We start from the raw sequence: 23,057 nt of genomic DNA on the forward strand, positions 1-23,057 counted from the left end.
TGTCAGTTTCAATGAGCAGTTGTTCTTTCTGACATTGAGTCGGGTAGGCATAAAGGACTATAAGAGATTGTTGAACTGTTGCTGCTTATTTGGAGGGTTTCTTTTGCAGCCATCACATATTTTTGATTTTATCCATTTGAAGGAAATGCTTGTTTAGCTGTCCGTTTTCACTCCAAAGAAAGACAGATATGAGCCGAGATAAAAGCCATGCAAGTAAAATCGACTCCCAAATGACGCGTGCAGTCATCTAGGGGGGGAAAAAAACACATAACCAAACTGGGGTTTACACTCTGGTCTGTACCCATTTGTGACTCCTCAACATGAATAAGACTGGAAAACCTCAGTGTGCATTCGCTGTCAACAGCTGCACTGCAACAAAGGCTAGACAGACAGCCTGCAGAACAAATTTGCTTTGGATCTTGTTGTCTTGGTCATGAGCTGATGTGTGTATAGTTTTTGAAATGAGGCATTATGAGCCAGACAAAAGACAATGTTTCTAAGCTCCTTGTTTTTACAGAGTTCTGCCAACTGAGCCTTTGGCATTATAGTAACCACATGAGGTTATTCAGATCTGCCAATTCCAAACATGATAACAGATGATCTCGTCTCTTTAGTTTTCTGCGGTACAATCAAGTTCTCTAAAAACAAAATGGGTCTTTGTTTTTTTAGGTTATTGTTTTAATATATATTTAAAACAGATCTCAACAGTCCAACGTGGAGCGTCACAGTTTAGCACACAGGCCCAAAGCCAGCATATAGCTTACATATAGCTTTCCACTACTTTGCCTTTGTGGGTACAGCTGCATAGTTGCAATCAGCAGGCCGCAGTCATTGCAAGAAACAGTTTATTATATTTCAGAATGACAAATAGTTATGGACATTACTTTTGTTGTTTCAATACACAGGCAAATCTGTATGGACAATCATTAGGTAGATGAAAACCAAATAAAATTATTTGTACATATATTTTACAATACATACTGTCGCTCCTTACTGGCTAAAGCAATATGCATTACGCAGGAAGGTATTGCTATTCATATAATACAGCTAATTACAAGATGACATGAAAAAAAAAAAAAGCAAAAATAAGTTATTTAAATATCAATTACATATACAGAATGTGCAACTTCTGCTAAGCATTTCATATATGTAATTAAGAATTTAGGTTGCAAAACAACAAACTGGAAGTGAGTAACTGGAACTCAGTTGAATTAAACTTGGCATTGGGAACTCAATACTACGTTAAAATACCAGCATAACCCCTTTGAAACTCTTTACATTACCTGACAAAGGTGTCCATTAATGGACCTGCGAACAAAATGTAGCCAATTTTTGCCTATAAAACAGTTACATTTACCATCTAAAGTGCATTTACAGTGTCAGTATTTTCAATCTTTACAAAACACTTTTCGGGTCTTCTACTAACGACCCCCTCTCCTCACTTAGCCCAGAGCACCACTTTGATTGAGAGGAAAAAAAGGCATCGTATATCCATCGATCCATCTGTCTGCCAAGTGCCCACTGCAAAACATAGCCTCTAAATGCTGGAGTAACTGTTGTTCAGAATTTCAATGAATGAAACGAAGTAAGTCATCAGCTTGATTCTGGCTACAAAACTTATAACTGTTAGAAATAAAGAGTGAGGGAGAGAAATAATATTTATTTGTTCAGTTTCATTTAGTGTGTGCAAACAAAAGACTAATGACATTCTGGACAGTTTCAGTTGTGTTTTTGATCCCAAGATTTTTCCCCCCCTCAGGCCGACCTCGCTCAGCATTTCCCTGAATTTTAAAACTTGTTTTTCTGAACACGGAGGTCAGCTTTTCACCTGATGTGACAGCTTGCATCGACCATTCCTTTTAACTGTTTGACAACTCATACTAGCATTGATTGGAAGAAAAGAAAATACATCCCAAACAGCTTATTGTTCTGCTATAATTTAAATTCCTCAACACTGCAGCCATTGTTGACAGTCCAGTAAATTCGGGACCTGACGGCCTAGACGTCAGCTGTGTCTTCGTGCTTCCTGGTTCCATAACCCCTCTGTAACACGTACAGTCAGTGTGTTTTAATATGGTCCAGAGATGTTCAGCATGCAATGGTCATGCCTGTGGCAAGCCTGTGGTGTTGTGGTATTAGCCATGCTTCACTGGAATGAACACTTCAATCACTTAGAAACATGTTCTGGGCTCCACATCCATGTATATCAGTGAAATGATCTAGTTGAGAATGCATGTATAATATGTATAGTATAGGATATATGCCACAGTTCAGTCTCAGTCTTTGTAGCTCCTCATCATAATGGTAAGGCAACTTAAAAGGTCCGTTGACACACCAGGGAATGTATTATTTCAGCGAGAGGTGATTGTAAATTCTACAGCAAAACAGAGCTTTAAGACTTTATATAAGAGCAAAGTGCCCATCCAGGATATTGTTGTGAAAGGGTAAAGTATAAAATACAGAACTATAAAATGACAGGTTGGGCTCGAAGTAAGCCCGCAACGATCAAAATGCAAAACACAAATTTTAACACGAGTCATTTTGAAATTAAGATGTGCCCTATGCTACAATATATAAGCATGACACAAAATAAGCCACCTCGAAGCCATTGTTTGGTGTGTGTATTTAGTTGATTAACAGTCCAGATATTAAATGTGTCGCGTCATCGTGAAACTATTAGTGGGAAGCAAACATCAAATTACGTCGCTTTGGCTGAGCTACTTCCTTAAATGACCCTCAGATTAAGTTGCCTCTGCCACACGACAGATGAAAATGAAGCACTTATGAAATATGCAGAAAATAGTCTTTCTTGATTTTCTTTTTAAAAAATCCATTCCTTAAAAAAAAAAAAGAAAAGTGTGTGCTATCTTCCTTAAAGGCAGATCCAAGTCTTTATTTTAAGACTTTGGGAGACGTCTTCAGAATGGAAGTCATCCCACACAGTGAGTCTACAGTCTTTTTTGTCTTTTTTCTTTTCTTTTAAAGGCATCTGATATCTTGTCTTGGCTGTTTGGAGGAACTCCTCGATGTCGTAAACATTTGGAAAAAAGACAGCGTGATAAAAGAGAGAGGAAAAAAAAAAATCAGAGAGCAGGATATGTCTTTAACATGTGCGAGAAGAAATGCTGTAGTGCCGTGGGGGCCAATTTACCCGAGGCCACGTACTGACCACGACATGGTGCGGATCAGTGAGTTGATGCGACTCGACTCCACCAGCATGATTACGACTGCACCTCTCTGTGTGCGTGGACCAATCGTGCCTCACTGATCAGGCGGCGGACGTGACGTTCGTCCCGCACCCCAGCTTCCCACACGCCGCTCTCTGTTAACAAGGCCACGCGGCTCAGCGTGTCAATCCCTGCTGTCGCCAGAGTTGTGGAGTACATGGGTAGGCCGATGGAGATGAGCCAATCGGAGACTGTGCTGACGTTTCCTAAGGTGGGAGGCTTTCGGCACATCTCCGTCAAACCTCCAGAGGGGATCTGAGTGACACGGTGGTTTAAAAATCATTAGTTTCACAGGATGATGGCGCATAATGCATATGTAGTCAAATCAGTGCAGGTTTTTTATTCATTTTGTAGGCAACTTTGGCCCGAAAGCTCTGTTTCTGAACAACTCATGAGGCTCTATTAACATCTTTAGTGCTTTTACTGTTGTTTCATAACAGTAATTACATAGCCATTCCCTTTATTATTTCTTTATTATTTCCACATTTAGCTGGACCATTAGATAGCCAAACAACCGTAATTTCCACTTCACCCCAACAATGGCTTTTGGTCCTTCGAACTGGCCAATTTTCCAGGCTTCATTGTTACACTTCAGGAAAGCCTCACAGCATTTATCTCACACTAAAATGCATAAAATTGCCCAAAAGTGGACTCTATCGAAACACTCAGGATAATTATTGTTCCCTTACAGCCATGCGGTGTTGTTTACGGAGCTCTTTGACTCTGAGCTGGTCTACGGTAGACGCCACGTCTTTGACTGGCTGCTCCAGATCCTCAGAGTAACGCTGTACCAGCGGGTGGGGGATGCCGCATCGGCCGTGCTGAAGGAGGGAAGTTGTGAGAAAGACATTGAATATGGCTAGAAGGAGAGAACAACACTTTGAAACCACTTAAAGCTAGTATCATTTAACGCCTTCTAAAATCAATAAGCAAATGCGTTCCTGTTCTTTGAAACGTCTATTCTTTCATTTGACCTTTTAGACAGCTATTCATGCAAATCGCCTCCTCCCCATTTCCAACATCAGTGCCATCCAAAAGTGTCCATCTGCTCCATCACCAGGAACGTATGAACCCCTGGGTCCTGTCCTATTTCCTACCTTCATTCAATACTCTACTTTGCTATGCTGCTCCATCAAATCGCAAAAGACTTTCATCTTCTTTTTTCCCCCCTACAATCTCTACTAGCCATGCCCTAACGCCCTCCTTCACTGAAATCTGTAGATACTGATTCACTCATAATCTAAATAATTCATTAAGTTACCTAACTGACTTCTGACAGCCAGAGTGAAGCCTCAAGGCGCACTGGCACACGTTGCTAGTAGGACAACAATGCGCCTCTCATGTCTCTGCCAGTCCACTTATGACTAACAGGAATCCAGCAGAGCTCTGCTGTGGTTGAGGGCCCCACTTCTCACCTCATCACTTGATGCCTCTGTTTGGATATGTGTTGTTTTCTTGCCAGTGCTGGGGGCTCCAACATGTTCAAGGGGCCCAGCCTGGGGTCTGGCAAGAGGCAGGAGGTTTTATAACCCCGTCTGCCTTCAGTAAGATTCAGCCCATAAACTTAACAGTCTGAACCGCATCATAGTAAGACTCAAGCCACAGTCTTTCCTTCTCAGCTCCAACATATTTATTATTGCGCACACACACACCCTCACCCACCCACACCCTCACTCACAAATAAATGCCTTTAGATATAAAACGGCATGCGCACACAATGAGAAACACACAGACTCTAGACTCTATTAGTGTCTATTTTTAAACCAAGTTCCAAAAGCAAGCTGATGATGTTTTTGTCCTAAACACAAAATTATTTGGATCAGAGCTTCAGTTAAATTATGACTGAGTTAAGCTAGGCATGTTACAATGCTGAACCAAAAGACCCTGACGCCAGAAAAGTATGGCCTGGAGGTGGTTTGGATTTTTATAAATCAAATATTTTTCTTGAGCACTGAAAAGGATGTGATTCTTTTTAAAAACCAAATATCCTATCTGTGTGTGTACATCTATTATTCACCACAAAAACTTCTGCTTCAAGAACGATCAGTCACTGAAGGAAACCAGTTTTAAGCTTTTTAATGATTCAATGTTAAACTGTCACCCTTCATTTTAATGGTATCTGAACTGGTTATAAATTCATCTATCACCAGTGAAAGTAAAATGTAATTTGTAATGTAAAATATGAGGTAATTTTCCATGTTTTAGATGATGCTTAACTAACCTTGTCAGAGTAGGGCTCCTCGGTAAGATCAATGCCCTCACTCTGCAGCCGTTGCTCCAGGAGGGCAAAAAGATCAGGACCTATCTTGGTATGGGAAAGTTTCCTCGTAACAGCCATCTTGCCTCCAAGATCTGAGAGCCAGGGAGGCTGCACCGCTGGTGGAGTGCCGGATTCCTCGCCCATGGATGAGGCTGATGAGGTGGCACATGGACTGGCTGGAGTACTTGGGGTCTTGGGAGGCAGAGCAGGGGCACTCAGGCCGGGGCTGCGGATTATAGGGCTGCTGGGTTGAGAGCGATTGAGGGAGTGGGTAGGCGAGGCGGTAGGGGATGGCGAGGAGGGAAGGGAGAGAGGGGGGTGACGAAGGCCATTGGCTAGTCTCTCTCTAGATTTCTTTGCAGGTACAGGGGGAGGGATGGGAGGCTTTTTGGGGTGAGTCCGCATCACCCTCTCCCCACTAGCACTAGAATCAGGAGGACTTGGAGTGGGGCTGGAAAGGGGCTCTGGAGGGTTGGAGGACATTGATGTTGGACAAGAAGAGCGTAGGCGAAGCTGTGAGGGTACTGGCGGCCTATCAGCCCTTCCTTTAGGACTAACCGTTGGAGTCCCATTTTGAGCTGGAGAAACGGCATCTCTACAGGGCTTGATGGGGCTAGTTTTGCCTGATTTGGGTTTTTCCCTACTAAGCTTAAGCTCCACACTGAGATCGTTCTTCTGCTCAAAGTTCTGCAGATCTCCCAGAGAGTGGGAGCGCTTCCAGGGTCCGGTGGGCTGCGGGGGACCATCAAGGTCCTCGCAGCTGCGGCTGGCTGGGATTGGAGACCGTCTTTGGGCTTTTCGCAGGCCGAGCAGGTTGAAGCCCTTAAGGGAGGGCTTGATGAAGAAACTTTTTGGAAACTTTGTGCGCTGATTTTTGCTGTTCTGCTGAAGAGCCTCTGTAGAAAGAGTCATGGGCAGTGTTGGGTAATCTGGAGACTGGTGTCCTGCTGAAAAATGACTGGTTGCTTTCCTGCTTTTACCTGGAAAATAAAAAAATTCTCTCTTAGCTTTGAACTCTAGAGAGTTTCCAAGGTTTCTCCCTCTTTACAGTGAATAAGTTTCTCACTCTTCCACTTCTTATGGAAAGACTTGCGCTAATATAAATACTCTATTCATGTAAATACCGTGCATGACTCAGCATGAGTGTTCTTTACTGCCTTGGCTGCCTTTCCTCCCAACTGTTTTACATTTTTATGTCTGTAAAAATTCAGCAGCTTGCACACTGCAGGACTCCAAATTTGTCCATTTATTGCACCACAGACATTTGCTGTCCTCTGTGATGACTTTTTGCAAAAATGAAGAAAAATTTATTAGAGGAAAAAAATGAATTAACATCAGTACTCACTTTCCTGTGGATCTGAATATGTTCCAAAGTAAAAATAAATAAATATGATATAAACATCATATCCTTACAACATTAGCCAGTCAAAAGCAGACAAGGCTTCTGAAGATGTTCAGATAAGTGTTCTGATTCATGAACATTTGTTGGCACTATAGAAATAACCCCAAAGAAAGCTGCCTGAACGGGGAACTTCAAAAGCCTCGGAACAAAAGTATGAAGTAACTTACCATATATCCTTTGGTTTACAGAGCAAAATGGATGAATGAAATGGATGAGAGCCACATAGTGCAACTCAAAGATTTAAAACAGTGGAATGACAGGAAGGAGTTCAATAGATGAAATCCCAAGAAATGCTTCAACAGTTCTCATGTGTATCAGAAAAGTTTGTTGACTGACTATGAAGGTTAAAAAGGATTGCAAGCTATACTTTTAAATACATAATTGCATAATTATGCACATATCGTTGCATCACTGTTAATTACAATCTCTACATTCAATTACTTCTTTAGTCAGGATTGTATACTTTGCTGTGACTGCGGCACACAGATGGGAAACGGGTAAATGGCTGAACTCTGTTCTGTGACTAATTTAGCATCTTTCAGATTAGAAATGAAATATAACCTGAAAATGTGTTTGGGCATTCAGTCATTTTTTGGGGGAAAATACCTTATTGGACTGCATTGATCCCCCCCTCCCTCCACAAATGTGTTTTCACACAAAATGCATACAAAAATGTTGTAACTGAGTGCAATAGCCCTGACTCATGATACACATACACACACAAATGATATATTATAACTAATATTTTTAGCCAGCATTAATGAATGCATTAAACGAGTATTTTAATAACAGAGTTATTTAATGATTGGAGGAAGATCTGCTGCATCTATACAGAGGAATCAGAATGTTAAAGAACAGCAGACATTCAGGGCTCTACAGTGACGTTTTCCCCCAAATTATAAAGTTTAAATGACATCTGTTGGTTGGTTTTGAGTTATCTTCCATTATAAAAATTCATGCTGCCCTTTGCCAATACTCTAGATTAATAAATATTCAGAAATACTCATTAATATACAATAGCATATTAATGAATCTATACTTTACGGTGGAAACACCCTTTAAAAGAAATAGAAGCCTTTCCCATTCCCTCTAATAGTAAATACTACCAAGTTTATTTTGATATAAAAAGTCATAAAATACCAGATAACATGTCAGATACTATTATTTACTCCTAAAAAGTATTCATTCACATTTTTCTCAAAATTTACCAGATTCATACTTAATTGTTTTAATTACGGTACTTTGCAAAAGTCTTGAGCCACCACTTTTATCTTTATATTTTGCTCTGAAGGAGACAGACTTTCTTATAACTTTTAAAAATGGTCTTGAGCAATAGTTCTCCAGGCTTTTTTCTTTGGACATTGACTGTTTTTTCAATACCTGACCAGGTTCAGGTTTTGTTTTAGTTTTTTTTGAGTTTAGTGAGTCAGCCGAGCATAAAAAGGCACCCGACTCAAAGCATGAACTAGTGTTGTGTCTACACATAACTGACAACTGAGAAAGAACCAATTTTAAATGGGATGTTCAGGTACTTTGTTACTAGCAGCCTGTGTAAATATTTTGCAGATTCAACTGGTTCAACTGGAACTTCAAAAAAAATGTGAAAGATACAAGTTTGATAGGCATGAAATCAAACTTGGCATATCTCAGCATTGAATGCAGTGTGTCCTTAAAAATAAGGAAACTGGGCAAGGGGAGGACACAAGAAGTGGTAGGCCCAAAAGAATATGTACAGCAGATGAATAGCATCTGAAAGTCATGTCCTTAAGATATCCAGCAAAGACCTGACACAGGACCTGAGAGATGCATCAGGGATCTTGTCAAAAATGATGGAACTATGAATGGTTAAAAGTACTGTCAGATTTAGACAACAGCTTCATTTTTCAGCATTTCAGTGATCGCAAACACACCCAATGAAACGCTATCAATCATGGATTGGCATCCCCAGAGCCCAGACCTTAACATTACTGAGGCAGCGTGGGATCATCTTAACAAGACTGGAACAAAAGGCAGTGCATCCAAAGAAGAGCTTTTAAAGTCCTTCAAGAAGCCTGGAGAACTACTGAAGACTGACAATAATGACAGGAATAGCTTGTCTAAGAGAGTTCAGGCTGTGTTCAAGAATAAAAGCAGCCATATCAAATTCACTTTAAAGCTTTTTAGAATTATATAAGGCAAAAACTGTATTTCCACATATGTTTGCACATATTTCTATAAATCACAGCATCTATTTCCTGGCAAAATATTTAAAACAAAAAACAAGCGTGTGGCTCAAAATTTTAGCACAGTATTGCATGTTGCATGAGAAAATGTGAAAATCTAGTATCAGGTCTAAGTCTTAAATTAATAATAATAATTGCATTAGATTACACAATACTAATAATACAAAACTGACTACTTTTTTCCTTACTGATTTGTACAGAGAGAACAGCTGTGGAGCCCTGAAAGTACAAGAAGAAGTGCAGAGTGTTTACTAATTGTTAAGGATCTAGTTTGTGAACAGCGTTTAGAGGCATGAAAGGAAAAAACAGACAAAAAAGGCGAAACAGAAATCAAACAAGCAGCACCAGAGTCCTTTTTTAATCAGAGAAGTGGTTTTATTCCACAGCTTAAATCTCTACTGTTGCAGACTGCAACAGTAGAGATTTAAGCTTTGCTTTGCTCTTCAGCCTTAACAACATATATGTACATAAAAAGGAAACCAGTAGTTACACTGGGGCCATACAGATACAGAAAAAAAGCAGTAATCGGTGAGTGTTTGAGCTGTTAAAATGATCCTACGTGTGGAGGAAGAATACAGTCTTTTGCAGGGACCGGTCTCAACAAGTACACAATCGATTGGAAAAATAAGACCTCAAACCTCTAAGAAAAACAACAAAACTGCACTATAGTTTGAAAATGTTTTCATCCACATCATTTTAGGCACATACTGTGTATGACTGTGCAATATGGTCGCTATAAACAAAACAAACAAAATAATGAAACGGTGATGATAAGATGAGCTGCCAGCTGTGATCTGACATCTGACCGTTAAATTTGTCTAAATTTCAATCGGCCGAGAGAATCGGCACTGCAAGAAAGCTCAAGCGTGCACTGACAAACTACTCTGCAAGTTTATATCTGGATTAGAAACACTCAACAGAAATATTCTCTGAGCTCACAATCGTCTTCCTCGTATCCACCTACAGGCCTTGCGCCCACAGGTGAGACAGTTGGGAAGCAGAGTCCATGAGTGGGCAGTGATTTTGTTCTCTTCAGAACGGTTTTGTGCATTGGGGAGCGCGTCCCCCTCTGTGTTCCCAGTATTGTGGGGTGGACTAGGCTTAGTGGTCTGGGGCTTGGCTCCTTCTCAGTTACAACTGGACTTTGGCACTGATGATAAAGAATGCCTATAAGATGAAAAGAGTGGTGAAGAAAGAGTGCAAGCACAGTAAAAGTGTCTGAAGTGAATAAGGGCTTTGTAAAGATTGGAGGAGGGTAAGGCAGATAGGGTGGCAAGAGGAGCTCTTAGGTAGATGCTAATTCAAAGGAGTGAGATGGTCAGGGTGTTAAGATACAGTACAATACAAGTGATGGAGCAGAGATGAAGGTCCAGACAGGAAAAGGGCAAAGGAGTCACTGTGGTACTAGGACTAGGGTAGAACAAGAATAGGGCTCAGTTAGCCTAATACCCAGTGGGCTTTGGGTAATGGTGGCATAAACTAAGTAAAGCAAGCGTTACCATTCTCCAGGTTCTCATTGCTCTCGTAGCACCCAGAATCCCGTGGGGAGTCTCCCACTATGCTCCGACCCTCCAGCAGTAGCTTTTCCTGGGAACCTGACATTCCACTGCGCTCTGGATCACTGCTACCTGCTCACAGAAAATCACAGAAAGGCAAATGATTTCCTTGTACTTTAAAGTATTATTTCCTCATAATAAATACATAATACATACAGTGGTCCCTCGCTATAACGCGGTTCACCTTTAACTGTTTTGCTGGTCTTTTTTGTGCAATTTTGCATGCTTTTTTTTTTTTTTCTAACAGCGCATTGTGTTCTGTGTCCTGATTGGCTGTAGACCATTGTCAATCAATGGGTTATTTTTAGAATGTAACTCCCGCGATAAACGAGGGACCACTTTTTTAGTCACTTCCTTCAGATTTTCCTTTGCCTGTTTGGCTCCTGTAATCTGCTGCTGCATAAATCTAAATTTATATTTCAGTTTGTTGGGTTTCCTTCACTGTTATCCTAAAAACTCTGGCACAGAACAACATTTTGAGGTTACATGAAGATGTCCTTGTTTAAAAAACCACAATCAAAAACATAAACTGATGGAAACAGTCTAAACGGTCTACTTACTGTCATACTCCTGCAGCAGCTCCACTGCAGTGAGCAGTACAGCTCTGTGCTGAGGATCGCTGATGTTCAGTTCATCCAAGTCCTCTTCTTCCAGCAACTTGAACGTGTCCAGGTCCTCGTAGCCATTGAACAAGAAAGTGGGCATGTAATCCTATTCAAGAGAAAGCAACAAGCTAAGCTCGAGGCTGTTTAAAGACCAAATAAAATAAATGCAGCAGACTAAAGAAAAATACACTGATCTGAGTCACACAACCAGGAGCAGAAGCATAAAATTCCCCAGGTAAAAAAAACAAAAACAAAAAGAAGAACTTCTGTACAACAGATACTTTTCATCTGCTCATAATTTCCTGTCTCCATTTTTAAACTGCTAATTTGGTATTGTTAGTGCCGTGTAATCACATTACGCCACAGCTAATTCTGTTATGGCTGCTAATCTGTCGACACATTTTAATGTAGCAGAACATTTGCAATGGTGACAGATATATGAAACCAAAAAAAAACAGTTGTAGCAGTAGTATTAGCGAGCTAGCATCACCATCTTGGAGAACATGGTCACAGCTGGCTGTGACCAAAATGGCAAGCAAGATTTTGAAAAGGAAACCAACACACGTGGGAACAAGTGAAGGTTCAAAGAGTTTCATCAAAATACTTCTCAACCACAGATGTCAATGTATTGCCCACCAACACAAACACACACTAAAGCAAGTCACTCAAACCACTGTGTTATCTGAAGTGACACAACGAAAGTTTTTTTGATTTTATTTTGGGATACACCCCGCGTGAGCGCAAAGTCCACTGACAGCAACACAACGACCGCTTCCACTTTGAATATCGCTCGGTTCCACGCCTGTGCGACCCACACATTTTTGTTGGACAAATATTGAGACCGTGTGTCATGAGCAAGACCATCAATTACAGCGCTGGAGTCCAGGGCAGAGAACTAGGTTGGTCTGTCCCGTTTCTGCTGGATGATGCGGGACTAAACAAAGGACCACCAACTAACACAAACACAGGCAGCTGGCTCCTCTCATTCACCAATTTTTTCGTGTTTTTGTGCCAGCTGAAATATGTAAACACGCTCCACATCCGAAGACTATTTGGCAGAGTCCACTGGTGGAAAACAACAGGGGTGAGGAGATTTACACTTCAGTTACAGAGAGGCCCTGTTGAAATCTGATTTTCCAGTGTAACCAAATGTTGGCCTAGCAGTTCCAAAAACACAAAGTAATACTACTACTTTGGCCTGTGACAGCTCAATTTTAGAATATTTAGTGCTTAGATAGGGGATGGATACTGCAACGGAGGAAAACCTGAGAAAGGCTGGAACTATAAAAGATTACTGAGGCATTCACTACAGTTGATTTACATTCTAGTATAAAACTGTGTGCCAATGAGGTAGCCAAAAACGATCTGAAGATACTGGATTATTTTGTCTTTTTCCCTTATTCACTTACCAACTTTCACTTTTTAGGTTTCTAGCTACTGGGCTCAAGATGACATGGCAGGCTAAAAGGATAGATCAAGAAAAATGTTGAGCTTGAAGTTATTTCTCACATTTTCTTTGCCACTTAAACCACCTGAATGCACTTTGGTTGTATATCATGTATAACATCCTTTCCCCACTGCACAAATCTGGGAGGACATGAGCACTCTGATGCACTTATAAGAGCCAGATTCACAGCTTAGTAGCATTAATCTTTAATCTGTGGCTTGGCCACCAAATTGGAATGGGATGAAAGAGACAACACACAAAACTTCTCTCTCTATTTGGGGAAGTGAGGCCTGCTGGCTGCCCGGGTGGGAGAAGATGATATCACGCTCACAGCGATGTGTAGGTTTTGATGAAAGATGCGAACTATTTGTCGGGGTGTGGCTGTCACAGTGTGGGTGTTAATGTTTATGCGTCAGTGGCAAATCAAACATCCAAAGCTGTGCAGCCTGTAATTGGACATACTATATTTATCTCCGCTTGTCTGCAAATGTGCTTGAGATATTTGCCTAACACAATATTTTCATTTGCTTCAAAGCATTTGTTTGCTTTTACCGAAGTGCCAGATGGGTGGGCTTTTTATCCTGATTGCAGCGAACGTAACTTTTTACATTAAAGCCGCTTCACTTTCAATACATGGCAAAATCTGGCTGGTAATGTACCTTGAGATCGATACGATCCAGTAGCTCTTCCACTGAAGTGGGTTTGGGTGGCCGGCCCTTCCTCCTCCTCCGTACTGGCCTTTTGGGCTTCTCCTCTTCTTCATGTAGCACATCCACATAGATGAACTTGAAGGTGCCTACTTTGTTGTTCAGCAGGCCCATCCACGTTCCCATTGGAGGCTTGCTGATGATGTCAATCACATCCCCACGCTGGAGAAAAGATAAGTTAGCTGAGCATGACATTTTAAATTTGACCCTGAGGTTTCAAACCGCTTTGGCTGATGGAGGATTCAATGTCTCTGTGAGGGCAAGGAATATGCTGAAAGCCTATTATTACATCTGTAAATAGATTATAGTAGAAAAACTTTCAGAGTTACAAGGCAGCATGCAGTATTGTGCAAAAGTCTTGAGCCATCCATCCATTGTGTGTTTTGTTTGTGCTCATTCTCATGCTGAAAATAGAGCAGATGCTTTCCTGATGGTAAGTCAGAATAGGGCTGCAGTTTTCTGCATGCATAATTCCATCAGTTGAGACAAGATGCCAAACACCGCCGGCTAAAATGCAGTCGCAAACCATCACACCTTACAGATGTGCAGTGCCAGATCTTTGCTGGATTCTTTCCCATTTCTTAAAGAAACGACTTTCAGATACTGTTCATCTGCGCTAGATATTTTATTTAGTCCTCCCATTTCTTGAGCAATTTCCTCAAAGTTTTAATAACGCTTTGGGAATCAGCTTGTTTGGGTAAAAATATTATTTTGTTCTTTTGTCAAACTGTGAAACTGAGACTACAGAAATGGGAACATATTATGCGTTATTGTGACAGGCTGTTACACTGGTTCATGTCTTGAGTTAGGAGCATTTTTATTCTCAGGTGATCCATAGGTCAGTGTTAAGTTGTAAAACAACCAACAATAACTACATAAACACTAGACTCAAAATGAGTGAAAAACCAGCTGCTCATTCTGTCCAAAGAAACACCTTCAGACAGTTTGGAGAACTATTGCTCAAGACCACTGTAAAAAATGAAAAGAAAATCTGTCTCCATAGTAGAAAAACAGAGATATGAAGGGTGGCTCAAAACTTTTGCATACTACTGTCAGTGTCCAATAATACCTTCAGTTTGAGGGAGTCCGTATCATAGGGGCTAGGAGTGAAGTCTGTATGGACTCTGGCACGGCCACAGAATGGTCCTCTATAAGGAGGCTCCTCGTCATCGCCGTCCTCCGACTTCACGCTTTCTCTGTTACTGGCTGATGAGTCGGTGGTGCTCACCGTCTGACCACCTGAGCATAAAGAGGCAAAATAGCTAAAAGCTACAAAATAGTTGCCTATAAATCCATTACTAAACTTCTCACAAAAAAAAGAAATAAAAGTGCAGGCCTTCCATTACACTCTACATCAACAACCATGACAATAGGTAACAGGTAGCTTTACTTTTTACAGTGATTGAAACTTTAAAACTGGGTTTTCATCACTTGTATTACAAACTATTGGAAAAACAGCACATTTCCCTCTGATTCTGAGTGAAGTGTGTTGAAATCATGTCGACGTGTGGGAATATGAGAGCTAAGACTTCCTGTCTAATCATTACCATATGCTTGCCTGTGTGTCTGTTCTGTGGCTCACTGAAACTTGGCCAAGTCTTCATTTCAGCCACAGCTTGAAGTGATGCAGTATTTTTTTTTTCACAAAAAAACACAAGGTTGAAGACTCCAAATAATGTGATTAAATGAAATGGCTAAAGAGATTAAAAGAAAAAAACTTGAAAACTCCAAGGCCATAACACATGGATCAGCTGGAAGGTCTGGGTATAATCATGCCACAAAAATCATAACTGAAGCAGAGAAGAACCAGCCAGCAGCAAATGCTATAAGCACCATCTAGTGTTGTGGCTGCCTCAAAACAACTATTTTTTTGTTTAAATCTATGCAAATGCATAAATTGTCCTTGTTATTTGTTGAATTGAAAGAACCTAAATACAGTTTTTATTCAGAATCTGGGAGGAAAAATATAAAAGCAGCTGTTTGCACAGTCAAACCATTGTCTGAATAAAGGTTCTTTTAAAAGAAGTCTTACTCATTGAACTCTGTCCGCTGAGTGAACTGCGCAGGCTTTCCACAGAGCCTCCGGCCTTAAGCTTCGGTTTCTCGAGAGAGTCGGTGTCAGGCAGAGGGGATTGTGGAGAACCAGGGGCTGCATCTGGACTGGACTAAAAGACAAATGGAAAGGGGAGATCCAGATGTGTAACGAAGGAAGAGAAAGGCACAAATGATTTTGCATTCAAGAGATGAAAGCATGTGATAAACAGCAGGTGGACGTATAACAACAAAAAAAAGGAAATTATTTAAGGGAGACAATCATAGCTTGGTTAAAATGCAGGTGAGGGTATGACAGGGGATGTCAGCATTTTCTGTTTAAGCCATTAATCAAATTTTTTACCAGCTAGCAGTATTAGGGGTTAAACATTTGCATGCGTGAGGAAAAAAACAAAAACAGTGTGAACCATTAATTTATTCACACACAATTTAACCAAATCATTAAACATCATGAGAATAGCAAATGATGAATACATTAGTAACAACTAGATCAAAAACCTTTTGATTATTGGTCAAGTCTTCTCAGCTAAGCATTGAATGTCTAAAAACAATAAAAACATGACATCTACGCACTCGGTCAAATGTTTAGTGGCGTTTCTTTTTGAAAGAAAACAGATTAGAAAGATATAAATATTAACCGCTCGTTCTTAGCTTTAGTCATTTATAATTTTTAAGAGGACGTGTACGGAGACCCATTTTCAGCTGGCATCACTTCCATGCTCCCAAGTGTCACACTGTGTTCCTTGATAAATTTTAGTATGTTAAATGGCTCACTGATCATTAAAAATAACATATTCCTTTACCTTAGTGCAGGTCAAACATCAGGCTTTATGAGTTTGATTAAAATCAAACAGATTTCTAAATGAAGGTAAACTTTGGAGCAGTGATATATATTTTTATATATTGACAGGTCAACATTTGCTGTTTGTGTCTCAGAAATCCACTAGGTGGCACTGTGGTTTATCAAATAGCTGACAACTGTGACATAGCAATTCATTTTTCTTCCCTCCTCCTCAACCAGCATCTCCATGACTCATGTGAGGATATCTGGGTCACTTTGTTGAGACCACCATGACAAGCAGATGGCCAACTGCATGTTAATGACACATCCTACGAGGTGACATCAAACTGTGGAGCTGGACAGGCCACTGGTAAAGTGAGTAGATGCCCAGAAAAATTAGGTCAGTGCAAAGGAGACGATCCTTTTAGACTCGCATACTTTAACTCTCCATCTCCTAAGTGCTGGCCTGGGGGAGGTTTGCATCACTCCCTGAGCTCAACTTGAAGCAAACACCCCACCCAAGACACTTAGTCCAGGAGGGGAACAGCAGAGAGAGAAATCCAAATGTGAATGTGACGTAGCGCTCTCTGTTTATCTTGTAACTAACATAAATACTCCCCACCCAGCCACAGCCGATGGACAAAATATCTAGCTTACTCTGCAAACATCCTTTAGATGTGTACACGATAGGACTCTTTTTTTTTAAAAGCCTTATTTTAAATACTAGGAAAAATAAGGCCAAGATAGGGACAAATGAAGCATTCAAAAACTGCATCCACGTCTGCGTCCACGTTATATTTATGTCAAACCTGCTCAGAAGGAGAGCTGCTGTACTTCTTCGACATGCGCTTCCTCATCGTCTCTTTCACTGACTTGACTTTCTTGCCCAGTGAAATCCGAGACGTAGTGGGGGATTTGACCACTTCTCTGTATATTGCCTCCTGCTCTTTACTCTGCGATCACAAGAAAGAAAAGCGAGAGCAGAAAAAGACGGAAAGACAGATGAGAGGAGATGGGAATGAGACGTTACAGATTGCACGGGGTACGACAAGGACCAAGAGAGATCACAAAAACAAAAGGGAAATCGGGGCGATTAAGCGTAGCAGGAGAGTTCAGCTCGTGCTCTTCTGTTTTACAAGATGTTACCACTTACATTGGCCTCATTGCCTGCGTTGACCACATGGAGGGAACGGTTGGACAGGTCAAAGCCTCCAAAGCTGCATGTTCTCTGAGGGAGAGCCAAAACACAATCAAATGAGTCACACTCACCAGGCCACGTTACAGAACTTCCCCATCCACACCCAACGAGTCAACTCACAGTGATTCATGCTCGGCACAACACGGCAGCAGTTTGATTAATGCGCATGGATGTATGGTTCGCATATATGGGAGGGCATGATGTCATATGGGACTGCAGACAGCCAACAGACATGATGTAACAAACTTTTATACGAGCTCCTCTTTAAAATTGCGAGTTATTGCTTGGTCCCAGTCAAATGAGCTGTTATATTGTCGGCTCCGAAAGGTCCCCGATATGCTCGGAACATTAAGCTTTTCTTGATGTGGCTAAGCTACTTTTACATGTGGAGATATATATATTCTTTGCATCTCAACCCAATGCAGTTGGCCATAGTTAGCAAACATGCACAACATATAGAGCCAACAATATATTAGTCTCGTCAGAAACATTTTCAGAAAGAGGCAACTGTTTCTGCTGAGAGGACAGAGAAATATTGATTTTTTTTCTCAAGATCAAAAACTAAATAAAGGCAGACACAAAAGAGAACTTTGACACGTAAAGAAGAAATACTTTCATTCGAATTGCTAAGTTGAACTCTAAACACAAAGATGGAGACATGGACAAAGCATCTGCCAACAACGCTCACAGTTCAAGTGGGGCACGTGATGGCATTTCCCTTTTGCTTTCTGAGCAATTACAAAACTGCTCAGCTCAACCTTGAACAAGTGGGCGAGCAGTGCACATTAAGAAAATGGCCTTTCTACTTTACGTTTAATGCTGCGATCGACGCCACAGCTTTCCAGGAAACATAACCTGTTGCAAAGATGCTCATAAATAAGCCTGAATGTGATGGTGGCGTGCAATGGAATGGACATGCACCCAGATAGAAAAAAAAAAAAAAAGATGTTTCTCGGAGATAATTACAGAGAAAGAGAAGAAAAATAAAAATCACATCTGCAATAGAGGCACGGGCAAAAAAGAAGACGAAAAGCAAAAACAGAAATAAGTGGATTCAAAGTTTTTTTGATGAGAACGACCTCCAGTGACTTCACTAGAACACGATAGGATTCAGGTACCCTCAAAGCTGCAGGATAGCTCTACTACGTCTTTACCTCTATGTGTCACTATTTCTGCTGGTATACACAGATTATTGAGACACATGACTACTAACAACGTGACAGGGTTATGGTGACAATGCAGAGTCAAGTCAATAAGGCCCGAGTCACACAAGCCTAGAGACCAGTCCACAACCATCTGGTAACCATCGGTCGTCAGGGCAAAATTAGTATTCCCCAACTAGTTGGCAACAACCTTTTTTTTTGGGTCACTAGCTGATTTCCGCCTGTAGTTTGCATGGCAGTGAAACTGTGACAGAAACTGGAAACCAAAGATTGATCGCCTTCATATTAAACATTGCATCTTCTGAAACAAGCCGACTACAGCACAAAGGCAGAACTTTTACTTTTCTGGTTTTCGTGGTAAGTTTTACTGCTGCTTTGGTTAGCAGTTAGCAAGTGTTTGCAAACAAGGTGGCATTTCTTACGTAAACTGCAGGCAACTGCAATCAATGCAGCACCCTTTTTGCAAGCAATTTCAGCTTAGTGAAACTGTGGAACCTCCTGCAACCACTCTCCAACCACTCTCCAACCAGTTGGGGAATAATTGGTAGTGTATCATGTCCAACATGGTGGACAACTTTCGATCAACATGCAAATAACCTCATAACCTCACATGAAAAACATCTATAGGGAAGGTTTGCCAAAAAGAACTAAAATAGTTACAGTTCCACCAGACTACTTTCATTTGGGTTAAAGTCAAAAAAGTCATTACTGGCTTTTTACAATCACTGTATGATGATTAAGGTTTTCTGACCTTTCCATCATTTTGTTGCTATTCACAGCCTTATAAATTTGCAAGATAATAAGCATGGCGACTATTATGTCACTGAAGTTCACCTAACGAGTCAACCCATTCAATACGTCTTTGAATGTTATGTGCTGCAGTTATGAGGATGAGCAGCTCCGAGCTTGTACAACATCCCCTGCACCCACAGAGATCAGTGTGACTACTGATCTGTAAGTGCATGTGTTCTTCAGGGATCTGACATTTATAAAAAGCACTTATAAAACCTCTGCTGTAACTTAACCTCCCAAGTAGGGCACTGCACTTTCCATAATCATTTCATATTCACCTAAAATAACAAGGCTTGAAGGCAAAGGCATTCACTTAAAGGTCACTGAAGATGGCATTCTTATAAGGGCAGTTAGGTCTGTCACTGATATGCCAGCTTTTGATGTTTTCAAGATAAAAGAACTTGTGCAATGCCTGCATGTTTACACACACACTATATTAAATGGGTACGTTTAATATAGGGTATGTAACAGTTGACCTGTTATCTTATTTGTGTATGTTTGTGCGACATTCACCTAAAAACCTCTGGGCTATTCTGCAACTTTGAAGCACACTGAGTCCTTCTCACACGAGGCGGCCGATTTAAACCTGTAGACCTAAACTCACAGACTTCTGCTGGATGCGCAAGAGCACACGCTTGGTGCAGCGGTCCACGCTGGCCGCCCACTTCCTGTCCGCCTCACGGTCCTCCTCCAATAGACAGCGCCGCTCAGCGCGGCTGAGTGTAACCGGGCGGACCAGCTGTGCCCAGTTGAGGTGACCGTACAGGCTCCGCTCTACCACATAGGTGATGTTGAGCTCACTGACTGCTGTTCGCCCACGCAGCCTGCGAGAGGGGAACACCCAGCCCCCTCCCCCACTTCCAAAAACCTTTGATTTGGATACATCACAGCGGACGGGGGAGGATGGGGTGACTGACAGGGGGGAAATGGGGGACTTAGCATTGCGCGAGCGCTGGTACAGGAGGTGCTTGGTGGAGTATGCATAGTTGGGATCAGGTTTCCGGTGCGTCCAGCTGCCGTGGTGCCGGCTGGCAGGTTGATGTTTGGGGCTGCCTTGCGGAGCGTCATCCAGGGAGATCAGAAGGCGGGACTGGGAATGGGGTTTGGGGCGAGGTTTAGTCAGGCCATAGAAAGCATACAGGGCCTCGTTGCTACTTACCCCATGGGAGATGGAGTTCAGGGCCTTCCTCATCTCGCCATCAGTTGTGGAGCGTGACAGCTTTCCATCATCGTCCAATCCACAGCCATCGAGCTCTGAGAAGGAGGAGCCACTACCTGTGACACCAGGAATAGAGCCTCCCAGGGCACTGGAGCCCGCTGGGGTCCTCCTGGGGGGCCGGATAAGACCGTGGGTACTAGAAGACTTATTGAACGTTTTCACCAGCTTGTGTCCAGACCAGGTGTCCAAACTGCTGGAGGAAGGGGAGGTTGTCAGGCCATCTGTGTCTCCATCCAGAGAAAGCTGGTCATGGGTAAGTGAGGGCAGAGATGCCTCCTGGTGTAAAGGGGGCTTCTTTAGAACCCCAGTGTACAGAGCGGTGTTGTCCTCACAGGTGGGAGGTGTCTCCAGATTCAGAAAATCTAAAAAAACACAAACAGTCAGTCAGAAAGTGTGTTACTCAGGAGGATTAGACAGGAAAGTCTGCCTGAGTTAGCTACCCATCAAAAAATTTACATTCTTCAAATCTGAGAATTGGGAAACCCCAAAACATTAAAACGCCTACAGCAGTTATTCATTGAAATTGATGTAAAATCCAATTACATTAACATTATTTAGCTGGTTGGAATGTGTAATAAATCATAAAGATAATCAAGTTATCAAATGAATATATTGCTGCCAGACAGAATCACAAACCTTCGGAGGCATGTTTCTTGCCCTCCTCCACCTTGATGAGTTTTTTCCTGACCCGGCGTGTCGAGTTAACCAATTTGTGAAGCCTTTTGAATTTCACAGAGTCCTCTGATTGTTCATCATCTGACTGTTCACGAGACTGGTGGAGAGAGAGTGAGAGCTAGGGTCAATAAAAAGCAAAAAAAAAGAAAAAGAAAAGAAAGAAATGCATAAAGAAAAAGAAAAGCTAACACTGTGGAAATGTCTTTCCAGTTCAGCATAACAATTCATGGTTGCAGTCGTAACAGAAACAGGTGGTTTAAAATGATTAGGCAGAGAAGGTAAAACACTTGGATGAATATGCTTTGAGATTTTAAGAGATCTTTTACAACGCGACAGATTGTGGAGCTCTGTTTAGGATGGCGGCAAAGTTAGTGAGGTGAGGGATGAAGGATTGGAGGGATGGTGGCACACTGCATTGTGTGAAGGTCATTCAGTTGAGACATGAAATGCACTAAAACAACAAACCAGGTGGCATGTGATCTGAAGGAAGTGACACAACCAAATGATGTAATCAATCAGTATTTAAAAAAAAAAAAAAGGTTATGTTGCCTTCAGAGACTTTTTGTTTCAGAGGAAACCACTATTTAAATGACACACACACACACACACACACACACACACACACACGACTTTTTTTAAACTCTAATTTCTATTTAATCTTACTTTTTATATATTGTTCTCAGTGTTATTTATTTTATTTTTTTTTACATCTTTATTAGCATCATTACTTTGACTGTGATTTCACTGTGTCGTGGTGGTGATGTTTCGACTGCTGCGAGAACAGTTAAAGCATTGCTTAATTTGCTTTTTGTTGTCACTGTCATGGAAACGTGCTCCCAGCTCACATTCATGGGAACATCGTTTGCCAAAGGACAAAAGTGTATTTATCTTTTCCTACACATAAACAAGCATATCTTTAAAAAAACAACAACAGCAAAAAAAAACATCACATATACTTCCATACACACTTTTTTTGAGTAAATCAACCCTCGTGTGGTCAAGTGGGAAGAAAACTCACAATCCTATTACAATTTTCTTCTCTCCCCAAAACACAGAATATTAACATTTGCTTTCGTTGTACTAATGTAGTCATTTTTTATCAATTTATTTTTTCAGTGTTTGGAAAAGGAAGGCCATTTGCATGCAAGTGTTTCAAAATCTGACAAGAATAATATGCATGCACATTACTGCGTTTACTTTTATACGCAGTTTTATGCATCTGAAAGAAAAAAAAAAAAAAAAAAAAGAGGGAAAAAAGGCTTTCCCGCCACCCTAAAAACAGACCACAGGCTTGGCGCAGAGGCTGTTGACATATAGTCAGGATGATGTTAACAACTGTGGCTTGGTTTGAGCAAACATTTGACAGTGACCACAAATCCCAGACAACACCACACGAAGGCCACAACAACATGATGACTTTTCATTTTCTGCAGGTATGCAAGTATTACAAACCTTAACTGTTGCCATCGTGAAAAGGGAAAAACTACACATCATTCATAAAAGTGTCATTGTGTAAGTCCGTGCTTTCCACTTCATCATTGCTTTCAGAGCTACATTTTAGGTCTGATGTAACCCTTCTTACATGATCATATTTTTTCATATATGTGGATATTGTGATAAACTGTGCATTTAACATTAAATCAGTGAATGAAACTCCCACAGGAAAACAACTGTCCTGCACCTCTGCACAAATACAATGAAGGCACGAAGGGTCCAAAACATTATTTTCATCGATACATTTGAGCTTGAGC

At 41.2% G+C, this 23,057-nt stretch overlaps 1 protein-coding gene across 9 annotated transcripts in view; it reads right to left on the reverse strand.

Moving 5' to 3' along the window:
• Positions 1 to 828: 828 nt before the first annotated feature.
• sash1a (SAM and SH3 domain containing 1a) overlaps positions 829 to 23,057 on the reverse strand; it is a 160,196-nt gene continuing 137,967 nt past the window's right edge. For 4 of the 9 annotated variants that reach the window (XM_025899206.1, XM_025899207.1, XM_025899210.1 and 1 more), the window contains 12 exons: positions 21,268 to 21,403; positions 20,017 to 20,993; positions 17,413 to 17,487; positions 17,069 to 17,212; positions 15,459 to 15,591; positions 14,496 to 14,665; positions 13,379 to 13,588; positions 11,228 to 11,378; positions 10,611 to 10,739; positions 5,449 to 6,467; positions 3,917 to 4,048; positions 829 to 3,482 (listed from right to left, as the gene is read on the reverse strand). In XM_025899206.1, coding sequence (XP_025754991.1) covers positions 3,222 to 3,482; positions 3,917 to 4,048; positions 5,449 to 6,467; positions 10,611 to 10,739; positions 11,228 to 11,378; positions 13,379 to 13,588; positions 14,496 to 14,665; positions 15,459 to 15,591; positions 17,069 to 17,212; positions 17,413 to 17,487; positions 20,017 to 20,993; positions 21,268 to 21,403 — 3,537 coding nt within the window. In that variant the 3' untranslated portion in view covers positions 829 to 3,221. The remainder of the gene's footprint in view (positions 3,483 to 3,916; positions 4,049 to 5,448; positions 6,468 to 10,610; positions 10,740 to 11,227; positions 11,379 to 13,378; positions 13,589 to 14,495; positions 14,666 to 15,458; positions 15,592 to 17,068; positions 17,213 to 17,412; positions 17,488 to 20,016; positions 20,994 to 21,267; positions 21,404 to 23,057) is intronic. The other 5 variants (XM_013274203.3, XM_013274206.3, XR_003214303.1 and 2 more) reach the window with 4 other exon arrangements.

This window comes from Oreochromis niloticus, linkage group LG15 (assembly GCF_001858045.2).
Source record: "Oreochromis niloticus isolate F11D_XX linkage group LG15, O_niloticus_UMD_NMBU, whole genome shotgun sequence".
In the NCBI taxonomy this organism is placed as follows: Eukaryota; Metazoa; Chordata; class Actinopteri; order Cichliformes; family Cichlidae; genus Oreochromis; species Oreochromis niloticus.